General features: G+C 42.6%; 1 protein-coding gene across 5 annotated transcripts in view; it reads right to left on the minus strand.

Moving 5' to 3' along the window:
* PHACTR1 (phosphatase and actin regulator 1) overlaps positions 1–14,306 on the minus strand; it is a 314,482-nt gene that overhangs the window by 22,693 nt on the left and 277,483 nt on the right. For all 5 annotated transcript variants that reach the window (XM_075084044.1, XM_075084041.1, XM_075084042.1 and 2 more), the window contains one exon: positions 897–952. In XM_075084044.1, the coding sequence (XP_074940145.1) occupies positions 897–952 (56 nt within the window). The remainder of the gene's footprint in view (positions 1–896; positions 953–14,306) is intronic.

Here is a 14,306-nt window from a genome sequence, read left to right on the forward strand (position 1 = left end):
GTAAATTACAGAGCTACCTAAGGAGACTCATGGTATTTTAAGGTACCATTTAGGAATACTTTTTTTTGTAGTAATTTTTTTTAATTTCCCTAGAATGATGGATTTACTACCTTTAAAAGGGAAGAACTTGTTTCTTTTGTTTTCTGTTTCCAAAGTAACAATTAGATAAACAGCTTTTTTTTTAAAAAAAATTATATTCAAACCACTTCAACGTGAGTAAAGAAACTGTCTTTTCTTTTTCCTATTCATTCATGAGATTACGAGATTCATGCTAGACTCAGTCCTGCTTCCCTTGAAGCTGGTGGCAACATATCTACTAACTTAACTCCGACCAGGCTGTCTACATGGTCTTTTGTCCCTTTAAAACATCCTTTAATGTTCTGAGGATCTACCAGCAAGTTTTTTGGCTGACTTGAAGAGTTTCAGGGGAACAGTTCAGGGAAATAATCCCGAGTCACATTGGTTTCTTTTTGTAATTGAATAAAGGCTCCACCTAGCCTAGATTGCTGCAAAGATTTTTAGGGAAACTAATTAAGCCATGCCATAATGTCTTTACTAACTTATAATGGGATGGTCATCCATGTAAGAGCCACATAAAGGCTTTTCAGAATGACTGACCCTCTCTTTGGAACAGGAGTTGCAAGAGAGTGTCAACATCTGGGGATTTTTCCCCCGTTGTTCACTTTTGTGAATTTACTAACTCTGATTTTAAATAATTGTTTCTGCAGTTCTAGATGTTGCTCCAGACTTGCACGCTTATTTGCATTTCTGATGCACTTTATTACTCACGATGCATGTACAGAATAGTTGATGTTTTATAAAAAACACCCAACATACATCTAAACTAACCCAAACTAGCTTGCTTCAGGTTAAATGTCAGCAGTATCAGGACTTACGTTTCAGTATGTTCCTCTGCTCCAATTCTTCAGCAGTCGGTCTCTGGCTCAGTCGTCTGCGAAAAAAGTCCAAGATCAGTTTTTGGACCATATCACATTCTCCTCAGCTCTCTGTCTTGAAGAGTTATTTTGGGGTGTGAAAGGCAGAGCAGAAAGCACTGACACTGCTCCATTATGTACTTGGTACGCCCGGACCATGCGTGACACAGACCATGCTTTGCTTTCGCAGTTTCCTCTGTTTTCAACTCGTGAAAGACAAAATACGTTATGTCATCTTAGGCATGACTCTCCCACCCCTACCCCAGGCAGAGCTGCTGAAAACTAAGCTACACAGATGTCTCCACTTAATTGCCTTCCTCCCATGCCTGCTTCCTGACTCACACAAGTATTTCTAGCTAAGACCCAGCTAACCCTCTCGCCAGCCTCCTGACTGCGCCCCATTTGTTCAAGCAGTGTTTGAACACACAGTCAGTCTGCAGAAAAAACAAGGGATGATTTGGCAGTGCCGAGGGCAGAACAATAGCAGCCCTCCTCCGCGCCCTTGCTTCCCTCCTCCTCCTCTTGTGGCTTTTACTAAAACTTATATCAAAAGATCAGTGTGACTTTCTAGTCAACCTGTACGTAACAGGGTCACAACAAATGCAATCTAATTACAAATGGGGACCCCGAGCACAGAAATGGCCTGGATATTTAGCATACAAAGCAAGGGAGAGAAGCACAAAGGGGTCTTTAGAAAACAAAGTAAACCAGCGAGATGACATCAGAAGTCAACACTGTTGGGCCTCCTCATACTCTCCTCCAAGTCAATGGGAGTTTTGTCAACGATACCAATGACAGGGTAAAGCCTCCTCCTTCTTCAGACGTGGTCATTCAGAGACATTCCCAACTTGGGGGCCTCAGTCTCCACCAGTTGGCTCATCAGTTCCGCTGTGTGGTACTGGGTACTGATAGGAAGTATGGTATGAATGCTGGCTGCACAGCTTCATCTCCTGCAATGAATGCTTCCCCTGCCTGTGGCACAGCAGCTCACCGACACGGGGCTATCTCTGCGAGGCTGGATGAGGGATGTCTGATAATGCCTCATGGCAACACAGGGGCTAAGCCACTGCTCAGAGATGCACACACATCCCCCAGCCTTCTCCAGAGCCAGGAGCTCACACCTGCCCCTCACATCGTGCCTGGTGCATAGGGCTGAAACGCATGGGGTGGGTAGAAGCCCATGCCCTACACTAGCTGTATGAAGACAGAAGCACTATAGGCATCTAACCTCATATAGCCTGAAGATCTGCAGAGGTGATACCAGCCGTATGTCCTTTGGGGCCACCTTACACCACAAAAACAAAACAGCAGAACATGACCCTATTCCAGTGCAGAATTTGGAGTCATTAAATTTATCTCCTTTCCATGGCAGATTGAACATTTGCCTCATCGGAAAAGTGTTGAAAGGGACAGAAACTCATCCTTAATTCAGAGGTAAAGAATGTCTGCAAAATACTTTGAAGACAGAAAGTGGTATTGAAGTGTTTCCTATTACCATCTTTAAGATACAGTAGCTGTTGCTAATGGGAGGCTTCACCTTAGGACTATGAAGCAATTAAAACTAGTTTATTTCTAGCAGCACATAAGAATCAAAGAGAAAAAAAAGTTGCCACTCTTAGCTCCACCATGTGTGTCTGCACAAATTTACTTATACAATGTTTTTAATCCACTGTACCATGATGCTTTTTGAGAGGATTCATGAGAGGGATGTTAAGGATGGACTCCAGCCATCTAGTGTGTGGCTGCTTCTATAGAAACAAACATCCTACAACAAGTAAAAGGAGAAATTAGTCTGAAGAGAATGCTCCTGAAAAGGTCCACCCTTTTCAAGAAAACAGGGATTGAAGGACTCAGCAAACAGTTCTGTCAAGAACAGCTCATACTGGTGCGTTTCTAACAAAAGGCATAAGTTTAATTTATTTACATTGGTGATGTACAAAAAGGACCAAGCCTTCCATGTGTTTACTGGGGTACCTGTCAGGAAGTAGATGCATTTAAACAAAGCTTTCACTTCACTGTGCCTTTCCTTCCACACAAGAGGACAGACATTTCCTCCCAAGTATGCCCTTGGTATTGTATGCACCCTCTACTCCTGCGCTGCTCAGAGACTCATAGACTGTGGGATTCTTCCCCATGCTGCCTAGCAGGGCCCCTAGTGAAAGCCAGCCAAGAATATCTGTGTTCCCCATCAAGAGTAAAATTATTTTATAGATCCCATTACCCAGCCTTTTCAAGCTGCAGAGTGCTTCTGCCTAAATGATGACCACCATTTTCAAGTGCTTCAGAAAAAGCCATGACACTTTTGATAGATTCAGTCTGGAGGTCTGAAGCTATCTGCATTCATGGGTTGTCGATTGCTTCTGGACACTTACAAACCCAAGAATTTTTAATAGCAAGATGTAGGCCATAGGAAAAGACAAAGTTCACGATGGGTCTTTGCAGTGCAAGCAGTGAAGCACAGCTGGAGGATGAAGAAGGTAGTGAATAGAAGCTGTGGAGGTTCCTGGCCTCCAGTACCAGTGTCTGCTTGTAACTCCACGAACTGCTGTTACATCCCCACTTCCACCATCCTTTTGGACTGACCGAGCCTGCTCCTGCTCCCTCATTGTGAGTCCTTCCTTGATGAGCTCCTCAAACAAACCCAGCCCCTTCCCCTCCAAGCTCTCCCAATTATCTCCTTTCTTGGTCTCTTGCTCTTTCATTTTATTTCTTCTCTTGCTGCTACAGTGACTTCTGCCGCCAAACTATCTTTGGGTGTTACAAACAACTCCACCAGAACAGCTTCATTTTAATACTCTCTTGCCTCTTAACTTCTAGGTTTGCCAGATGTTAAGCCAGATGTTAATGTTACCATTTTTTAAGATCTTGACACTAGTTACTGATCCTGTAAATCAAGAAACGTAAGCAGCTATTGCTTTGTTACCATGGCCACAAAGATACAGTTTTTTTCACACCAAATTTCAGTATCCATCTCCAGTGTGCCACTCTGATCTTGGCAAACACCAGGCGTGATACTTCCCCTCTTCTACCTTCCCTCCTGTGCTGCCCAGAATAAAAAAAATACTAATGAAGCCCACCTAGATTGCAGAGATTGATTTCAGTGGTTTGATTGCTGGGCTGCTGCTGTGCCTGATTTCATTTAACATCACAGGGGCTGCATGAGGCTGTCAAGAGGCCAGAGGTCAGGAAACAAGTGCCTCATTAGCAGCATGATCAGAATAAACAGGAGAAAACGGAGGTGAGGAAGGAGCCTGGTGCAACAGCAAGGAACAGATCTGTTTATGAAAACTGTAACAATCGAGTGTGATGTGTGGTGCTGCTGTTGATCAGAAAGGCAACTCTGGCTGCTTCATGGAGCTGTATGAGCATAGGTGCCTAACCAAGGAAAAGGCAAGACAGGCCTTAGAAAGTAACAACCTTTAACAGCACTTTCTGTATCTCAAACTTGTTGTGTGAACATGCTTGACCTTCACTGTGCCATCCATGCAGTTTTGCAATAAGCTTCAGGCATTCAAGGGGACATGAGAGTTTGCTTTTTTGTAATTTGTGCTTTGCAATGTGTTGCCTGTTTTATGCTTCATATGTTTTTGCAATATTGATAACAGTGGTTTTGCAAATACACTGACAAAGGTTTTACTACAAAGAAAACCTTCCTAAGATTTATGCTGACATTAAAAAAGCTTTGCTACGATTTCACTGAAAAAATAATATCTAAATGAGATGGTAAGTGAAAAATAAAGCAGTTTGCTCAGATTTGCAAAGATGAACTTGACAGCAAACCAGCTTTCTGAATTAATTCCCTGCATGATCAAAATGCACCATACTCCTTATTGTAGAACTATACAGCAAGAGCTGAGCAGCTCTTCATAAGGATGTTGTATGGTGGTTTTTTTGTTTGTTTGAATTTGCTCTGGGCTGGGCATGTCATGGTGGATAAGTAGGAGTTTTAGGGCAGGAGAGGCAATTGCGCAAAATCAGTTGCTGTAGACTCCAAATATTGGCTGGTGGGGGTATAATCTCTTCAGGGAGCCAGAGGAAAAGCAGGCAGCATTTTCGCTGACGGATGCTACTGTTTGGAGCCTGCCCAGCAAACTGAGAACTCAGAGTGGGAAGTTTCTGCTCAGCGCGGCAGTGTCCTGCAGGAACAATAAAAGGAAAAACTGGCTGTACATCTCCCCAGGCAATACAGAACACTTAAATTAAGAACCCACACAGTGATGCTTACCCTGCTCTGCCGTGTGGTCATACCCAGAGGGTTATCAGGACAGCAGCCAACTAGTTGTGGGGCTGAGGGTCAGATTCCTGCAGCTCTTGTGTCTGGTAGCACCTCTGAAGCAAAATGCTCCTGGCTGCCTTGGCTGTCTCCTACTAGAAGTCAAGGGTTTTCTCTCCTTAGTCTCCTGTTTTGTTGTGGATGAGCTCCGAGAAAGAGCTGGTTAATGCCATCCAGCTTGTTGTCGTGTGAACAGGACAGCACTGGATGTGTGTTTTCTGGGATATCAGGAATTCATCCTTGCCTCTGCCTAGAGGGCAAGAAAATCTAAGAGCTTAGTACTGGGTCATCTGTAAGTATAATGGCTGGATATAGTGCAGGGCTTGCTAGAAAATAACGGCCCATATACTTGCCAGTCTTGTTAACTCTGAGTGCTTGCAGACGCAAGAGGCAGAACCCAGCAGCTCTCCAGTGCTTGAATGGTGACAGCTGGTGTGTGTGACCCAAGAGCAGGACTGATGGGCAAAGAGGTCATGGGTGGTCACAACAGGCATGCAGCAGTGTGGCGAGGTGTCCAGAACATCACCAAAACATCTCGGAGCCCAGTGATGCTCACGCAGCTCTTCCTGATGACATAGGTCACCCTGATGTAAAATAACTTCTGAGCACAGTGGGGCATAACCTCTGGAGCAACTTCTGAATTTATTCTGTAGATGCAAATCATTTTGCTCAGTTGCAACTGGGTGGTTGATACCACCCCAGAGATTGCTCCAAGAGAGGAGTAAATCTGAGCTGGGTATGTGAGAAGCCAGCTGCTACAAAGAGCTACTTGCCACATTGCTCTTTAGTTGGCATAAATGAGCACAACTGAAGCCAGCAGAGCTGTGCTGATTTACATCAGCTACATAATTCGACATGAGGAAAATTCAATGGGAGTAGAGAGTCTTACTGTTGCTTAATTTAGCTTGCCTTTCCCAATAATAATGCTGATAGCAAAGCAGTATTGATGAAGTATAGGCTACCAGGGGCGCTTTGCACTGCCATGCCAAGTACAGAAAATGGGAAGAGAAAAATGGAGAAGAAAATTTTGCATCTGCTTCTGAAAGTTATCTGTTAGCAGAGGGCAGGAATGAACTCCCCCCTTTCCTTATGTCACTGCATGATGAGCAAAAAATATTTGTAACCCTGGAGGTTCACTTTCTCTGAAGTATCAGCCCAGATATGCCAGCCAGATTTTAGAGTCTGCAGAGAACTATCTCACTCCTAACAGGATTTATAGAATGGGATTAAATGTAGTTTTATCAATGAGTGAATAAACTGAAGGCAAATTAAATAGAAAATCCCTACCCAAAGAAGCAAATGTAAAAGTTTTACACCATTAAAATTCCTGTACTAGAATCCATTAAGATGTTGGCTAATTTGTAGGGTACATTATCTCTTCCTTTAAGCTCTCTTTCCTGTGTGACAAGTCTCCCGTATCAGTCATGGTAACACGCCTTATAACTCCTTTTCGTGAGCAATTAAGGCAATAAAACCATAAGGAGGGTTTGCCATGATTCAGTTACCATGTAATGACTGCTCTCCACTTCCCTGGTGATTTTAAATGTTCAGCCCCTGGGAGATGGTGGTACTTCTACAGTGAGAAAGAAGCCTGTGGCAATCACTAGAGCAGACCAAAGTGGGCAAAGACTCCTGTTCATCTCTGGGAAGATGGGTGAAGTGCCACTGAGACAGAGTTTAGATTAAAATTATTTAGACAATTTTGGGAGGAAGTGCTTGCTTTTGGTGAAAATATAAATTGATTAACTATCAGTTGAAGATCTAAGTACTTTCTGATGGTGCCTTACTGGCAAGGTACTTCTGCTGCCTCAGCATCCCAGTTTGTTCCCTGGACTGGACCACCTGGTCCATGATAGCTACAATGGTCCCACGTCCTGGAGGAGGGAGGCAATGCTTTTGCTCAGCAGTTCTTCCTAGTGCACCGTGAGAAATACAGAGCAGTCTGGCACGTGAACCAACCAAACAGCACATCTGCAGTCATGTATCCAGCTAGGCTCTGCAGAAAAATCAGATTTTCAACTAAAATTATTCAGATTTTAATTTAGGCTCTAAGCAGTCTTTTACTACCCCCCAAAATTATGCTTATTCCAGACTTGGTTTTGTGTTGAGAAACAGCTTCAATATAAACTTTAAAGTGCTGCCTAGCCTAGATTGCAGTGAGGGTTTTTAGGAAAACTAATCAGCAAATTTTCTGCTTGCACAAGCATCTGTGGATAGTGAAAAATATAACCAAGCTGTCCCTTTGTTTAAAACTCTAAACCTGACCAATTTGTTTTCTCATTCTTTAGCCCATGTGAATCCGTTCTTGACTCATGGCTCAAACATAGCTCCCTCCTGTTTCAGCTGACTGAGGGATTGATTTATTATGATTTTGATTTACTCTTGGGAAAGTTACAAGCTCCCCAAGAAAGAACAGGCTGCCCAGACTAGGTCTCCCGGGGGAAGAGAATCATAATAAAAGTGTAGATTTTTACAATTAATTACGTCTTCATAGAGTTAAAATCTTGCCTATCATATACAGAACGTATTTCTTCAAAATACCCAAACAAAGCAGAATCATCTTGGGCCATGAACTCTGTATTTTGTTAAAAAGAAATAATGAATGACTAGACAGGCTTATGACTCTGATTAGCACAGTGTGAATAATGACATACCCAAGTCATCAATCTTTCATTAGGCCACAGTATCACAATGCAGACACCTGCATTTTCCCAGGGAATTACTCAATTTCTTATTCTTTTCCAAAGATAAAGCCAAGTAGTGCTAGACACACAAATTAAGATTTCGGCCCCCTTTTCAATAATACTAACTGCAAAATGCCTACTGATAAGATCACACAAGCTCATGTCTCACACCTCAAGCTCTAAAATGGAGCCTCCTCTGTTTCATTACTGTACTACTTCATTAACATCAAACCTTTTAGCCAAATGCTGGCTGGTCACATAAAATATAATCATGCAAGTTTAAATGATTTTTAAAAAAGGGCATGGCGGAATTAAGATAGTTACACCACATGAGCTTTGCAGCATTAATTCTCAAATCTCTTATCCCTAATCCCAAGAACAAAATATCCGACAACTACAGTAGGAAACAATCTTTATTAGAGAAGATAATTTACTATGTATCTAATTCAAGAATATATTTTTGGAACAATAAAAATGGGATATTTCTGAGTACTAGAAATCCAGAGGGAAAACGTACTAAATGCTGGTTGAAAATCTAATGCACGCCAGAAAAAACAGATGGATGTTAGGACCCATTGTAATAAAAAAATGTTCTAAAATGTTAGTGATTGTCCTTCTGTTGTCTGTAGAGCACTGTGAGAAGACACTTGCTTCTCCAAAGGTAATAATATTGAACCAAAAGCTGATTTTACAAAGCTGAAGAGATCATACTTCACAGTTCAAGGTCAATCCGTGAATGACTTGAATAAAATGGCACGACGAAAATCAGCCTGAGCTCAACAGATATATTTGCTAGCTATAGGCATTACTGTGTCTGGTTTGTTTCAAAATCTCTTCTCTCTATAGTAACATGGTTTTGTGTCTGTGAACAAACTTACTTACAGCAACAAGTCTTCAAAGATGCATTTTTGAAGGAAAGGTCTAGATGCTAGATGCACTAGCATCTAGCTAGATGCACTTTAGAAAAATTATTTGCTTTACTTTTCATAGTAAGTTACTTTATCTGGTTAAATACAATATTTTTTTCCTCCAAACACTAGTCTCTGGAGGCTTCTCCTGCCATCTTCTTCCCTTATTCAGTTTTGAGGTGTAACCTTGTATTTCGAAGATCTGCAGGAGACCAGATCACCATTAATATATTTGCAAAGATGTCCCCAATCTTCTGCTGCTGAAGGGCTTCCTGAACTATCCTATGGATGCTTCTGCCAAACAACAGACCTGAGGCAAGGACCCAGACTCCTTCAGCTCTCTGTCACCCAACCAAGCCAGCTGTGACTGGAGTTGTGACACCACCCCCTGGTGTTTCTGGCAACTTGGATTAAACATTTTTGGGGTATCCCTCTAGTCTCCATCACATGGCTGTTTCTTACCATAATTGTTACACTCAGAAGCAGAGCCGCCTCCAAGCAAGAGCCAGAATAGCAGAGCTGCCTTCCCTCTTGGCATGTCCCCCCACCCTGGCTCCTGGTGCTCAGGGACACTTGCATGGTTGAGCATGGTTTGATATAGGGATAAAGCAGTTATTCCTGTGCATGTGTGGCAGCCTCAGGATGGAGAGAGGAAGCAACGCTTTAGGCGGGAAGAACGTCTATAGGGCTGGGGAAGAAACCGTGGTGGGAGGCTGAGGGATGACAATGGGAGCACAGCCCTACTCCCCAAACCTCCTACAACCCTCTAAAACCCCACTGATCTTTCCCACCACCCTTCTCCTCTAAGGATCCTCTTCTGAGAAATCTGCTGCCACAAACTCAAATTTTGCCTATGCTGAGAGGCAGCTGCTGCCTCTGATGAAGGGTTAAGGGCTGAAGCACATAATGGAGGAACCATCTTCCCTATATTTAGCTAGCGTGAAGACCAGACCTCCTGATGGGCCTCTGTGGACCACAGTATTACATGGTGATTATATGTGGTCCACAGTGACCATATGCACACAGCCTGTTCATTAGCAGGTATCTTACACTTCTGTCAGTATGCAATTTGTCTAATTAAAAAAAGCAACAGCACCCTATCTTCTTATTCCAATATTCACTAACACAACTGTAATCCTAAAATATCAATCCACAGACATGTAAAACATGTAAACAAAACAGTTTTGGTTGGCAGTCCAAATAATCTGTGACCATCATGGCAAATCTCAATCCAAAATGCAAAAACCTGTTGGTTTTAACAAAGGAAACTTGGGTGGGGAGCCTCACCAGTTGCGGACGGCAAGCTCAACATTTATATAGCCAAATTGAAAAAGTTGCCTCTGCTACTGCAGCACCTACAGACCAGTCAAAGAACAGAGTGAGAGGAATTATGTATATCCCCTGACTGAGTTAGTTTGTAATAGACCATTTTACCAGTGCCAGCATGAAGAAAGGCAAACGAATGATACTGCAGAAAATCAAATTCATCTCCAAACAGGCACTTTAAATTGGTAATGTCAAAAAAGCGCAACTTATCCACTTTCTGAGGAATTAATCAAAAGCTAAAATACCCAGTGACTCGGAACAGCCACAATACAGTAATTCCAAACAAACACTTTAATAACAGAAGTTGGCAGTGTTAGCAATTCCAAACCATGATAATTCAGTTTCTAGGAGAAAAGATGCATAGGAAATAGCATGGTGCCCACACTATGTCTTGTTACTGAAGTGGAAAATTCCTGGAAGTGAACAAATTTGGGAGCTTTAAGAGTGATTAACTATTTTGTGCCAGCAGGATTTCAGACCCCCAGATTGCATGAAGGGCAGGTGATAAATAGCAGTGACTTACTGCGAAGAGCTGTGGCCTAAAATGTCCACTTGAAGAGTAAGAATTAGGGCTGGGTGAAATGTTTGTGACAAACAGTGAAACTGCGAAAAACCTGAGCTCTGGCAGGTCAGAAACTGTCTGCGAGGTGAGGTCAAACTTAGTGAGTAGTTTCAGCTGAGAAAACAATTCACTAGACATACTTTTCTTAAAAAAAAAAAAGCACATTAAAAATGCATTGGACAAAATATTTGATTCTGACCTGAAATGCTATTTTTCAGTTTGCGATAAAAAAATTAATGCCCCAATATGCTATTTTTATTCAGTTTTCCTTACCCCACTTGTTATTTATTTTGTTTCATTTGAGTACCAAATGCAAAAAATCCCTTATTCAGCCAACTCCAGTAGACTCACCTCTCCTTGCAGTAACTGCTACAGTTATTGCAAGCACAAATCTACTGAAGCAGACTACAAGGAGAGCTCTCCCCAGTAGCTGTGTTGCCAGCTGCTGTGCAGATGCCTGGGTCATTCCTAGCCATTTAATGGTCACGTTAAGGATCTGTGATCCCTGCCGATCAGGCTGGCTCTTTGCGTACATTTTACAACACTGATTCTTTTGTACCCGCATCGCTGTTTGTGACATTATTTCATACCTTTCTAGAGAGTTTCATGTTTCACCACCCTACCCAGAGATTTGCCCATTGTATAAATTCCCACCTTGTTCAAGAACACAACCTGTACCCTTCCAGCTGGTGTGTATTTAACACCTTCATTTTCAGCACCAACATTCACCTCTGTGCACTATGAAAACCTAGAAATACTTTCTTTTAAATTGTAGCATCTCATGCTACATCATTCTGACATCAGTCAGTGTGCTGCGCCAGAGACAGAAATACCAAGAATGGCTAGTTTGAAAAAAAAAAAAAAAGGCAGAAATTATTCACCGGCTTACAATTAAAAATGCCTTAGGAAATGGCACAGTTGTTACTTTAACAAGATATTAGACACTATTTGCTCACAAAAAGGTGGCCTGAAAGCACAACAAGATATTTTTTTCCTCAGGAGAATTCCTGTCCCATCTGCATTTTCTTCTCTCAAAGTTACTGAGACACACATAATTACCCAGAGGCTAAATTTAAACCATAAAGCAATAATCCTTTTTTTGTTGTTGTTGCTTCATAAGTATTTCCACAGCAAAACAAATAGAATGTTACAAAGAGGCTTATTACATCAAATAAGGAATTAGTGGCAGGAATCAATAATCTCCAAAGTAACAAACATCCTATTTCCAGACAAATACTCTTAACTTCAAAATAAACAAAAAAAAAACCCCAAAACACCCCCATGAAACAAAACACTTCCAGAGGGACATACAAACCCTATGTGATATGCTGAACATGTCTTTCTCTTCGTCTCCTGCATAGTGCGACATCAGCTTTTTCCATTTTCTCCCTGACATTTTGAGGGCTCAGTTCAACCCCTACTGAAGTTTCTCCACTCTTAGTTTTCTGCCTAATATCAGGTGGCTGCACACTCCCCAGCTCCCCTGACACTTTATCAATGTAAAAACCTGCTTCATTACCACAGCCTAGCTGCTGGGAGGACAGCAGTATTCTTTTCATTATTTTTTCCTTGATTAGAGCTCATGTTGAACTAAGGAGGAGGAGAGAGTGCCTGATGACATCTTCCATCTTATACAAAATGGGAGAGAAACCTGTTCGTGGCCCAGTGGACCTGAAGAGTAATCTCTCTTTTATGCTTCAGACATTTCACTTCTTAAACCCCATTGGGACAGTGTTGTAGATGTCTTCCTTGTGACATTTCAAATAAGGGTACTATTAAAACCCAGATTTTTGCAACTGTTTGTCCTCTAAAGAAAGACTGCCTTAAATTGGTGATTGTTTTTTGAGCTCTTTACTGGTCTGAATAGTGTATGTAGCTAGCATTCAGGCAGAGGGGCTGAGAGGATTTAATATTTAAAACATTTTGTATGCAAGAGGAGCAAAGCTTGTTTGTTTGTGGCTGCTGACATGCCACAGGAGAAGCCTGGATTTCCCTGCAGGGCATGCTCAGATGCCAGTACTGAAATACGTCTGTCCTGGGCTTTTGGTTTTGTGTCATGCACTTGTTTTGTGCGTATTCTGCTGCAGTGAAGGCAAGGAGATGGGGCTTGGAGAGAGGTAGCAAAGGCAGTCAGCACAGTCACCCTGACAAAATCCCTTCTGAACAAGTACGGATGACTCACAAAATGTTTGTAAAACTGCAAACTGAACCTACTGCTATGAGAGGCTGCAGGTTGGCACTAAAACATGCTGGCTAGGATGGCCTGGCAAACAGACACAGTGCCTGCTTCCTAGCTTTTCTCAGCTTCACAATTAGTTTAAAACATGCAATCTTTCATGCATCAGCGCCGAACTGAAGTAAAAGAATACACTCTTTTAGTCCCTCCTTCCAGCCTGCACTGGCCACAGCCACGTGGACTTGCGTTTTGCTTTCCAAGCGTACTGAATTTACATCTGTACCTTATAGTTTATTGGGAGTTAAGCCCACTCTTCATGACTGGAGATTACCAGTGCTAGTAACAACTTTGCTCCTGCTTGACAGCAGTGGTGCTCTGCTGAGCCCAGCTAATGAACACCAGCTGCTAAGGAAGAGGGGGAATAAATGTCTCGCAACCACTACACTCTGTTGGCCTTTCAAACTCCGACGAGCAAAACGTGCATCAAACACACACTTCCATCCTATTTTCTTACTAGAGCCGTTAGAACATTGCCATACTCTGCACTACTGGAGATCATTGCTGCTGTACAGATACCAGACAGCACCACTGCAGGCTGTCTGGGATGTTTCTGAGATGAGCAAGCTCCCAACTCCCCAAATTGTGAAAGAACAATAAATTGCTGTTTGTTGTGTCCTGGATCCACCCACAGACTGAAAGTTTTGAAGGCAGATTTTAAGGTTCTGCTTTGGATAGCTAGAAAAGGAGAAAAGAGCTAAACAAGGGTGTAAGGAATTTGAAAATCTCTTGGAAGTGAAACTTGGACTCTGGGGTTTTTCTACCATGACAGAGGTGGACTGAGGGGATGGGGAGGTGCAGGGCTGACAGAAATGCGTTTGGAGGGAAGTCGGGCGCCTGGAGTTGATTTCCATGTGAATACAGTGTGCCTGTAGGATGTTCTTGTTTAGAAACCGAGTCCTGGTAAATTTTTCCATGGAGCAGAGCACAAGGAGTTTGGTCTCAAAGGCTAACCCCATACTCTTTTGGAACTGAAGTGAGCTAGAGACTTTCATGGTCTACATGTCATAGACACACATTTGTCAGAGCTTGTGACACGGCTAAATTATCTGTGCCAGCACACCCATTGTGCAATAACCCAAGGCAGGAGAAATTTGTCAAACATTGCATCAGAATAGCTTTATGAGCCACATTCACAGTAACCTTAGACTGGGGGAGAGAAGGGAGTCAGGATTTGGGAAAGTCTGAGACAGAACTTGGCCACTCTGCAGTGCCAAAGGCACACAGAAAATCAGCCAGCAACATCATGCATTTCGAAAGGCAAAGATGTTGCTAATACATGACTTTGTCAGCTCTTTTGATGCCATGTGCTATCACAGAACAGTGGAGGTTGGCAGGGACCTCCGGAGGTCATCTGGTCCAAAGCCCCTGTCCAAGCAGGGCCA

Source organism: Phalacrocorax aristotelis, chromosome 2, assembly GCF_949628215.1.
Source record: "Phalacrocorax aristotelis chromosome 2, bGulAri2.1, whole genome shotgun sequence".
Lineage (NCBI taxonomy): Eukaryota > Metazoa > Chordata > Aves > Suliformes > Phalacrocoracidae > Phalacrocorax > Phalacrocorax aristotelis.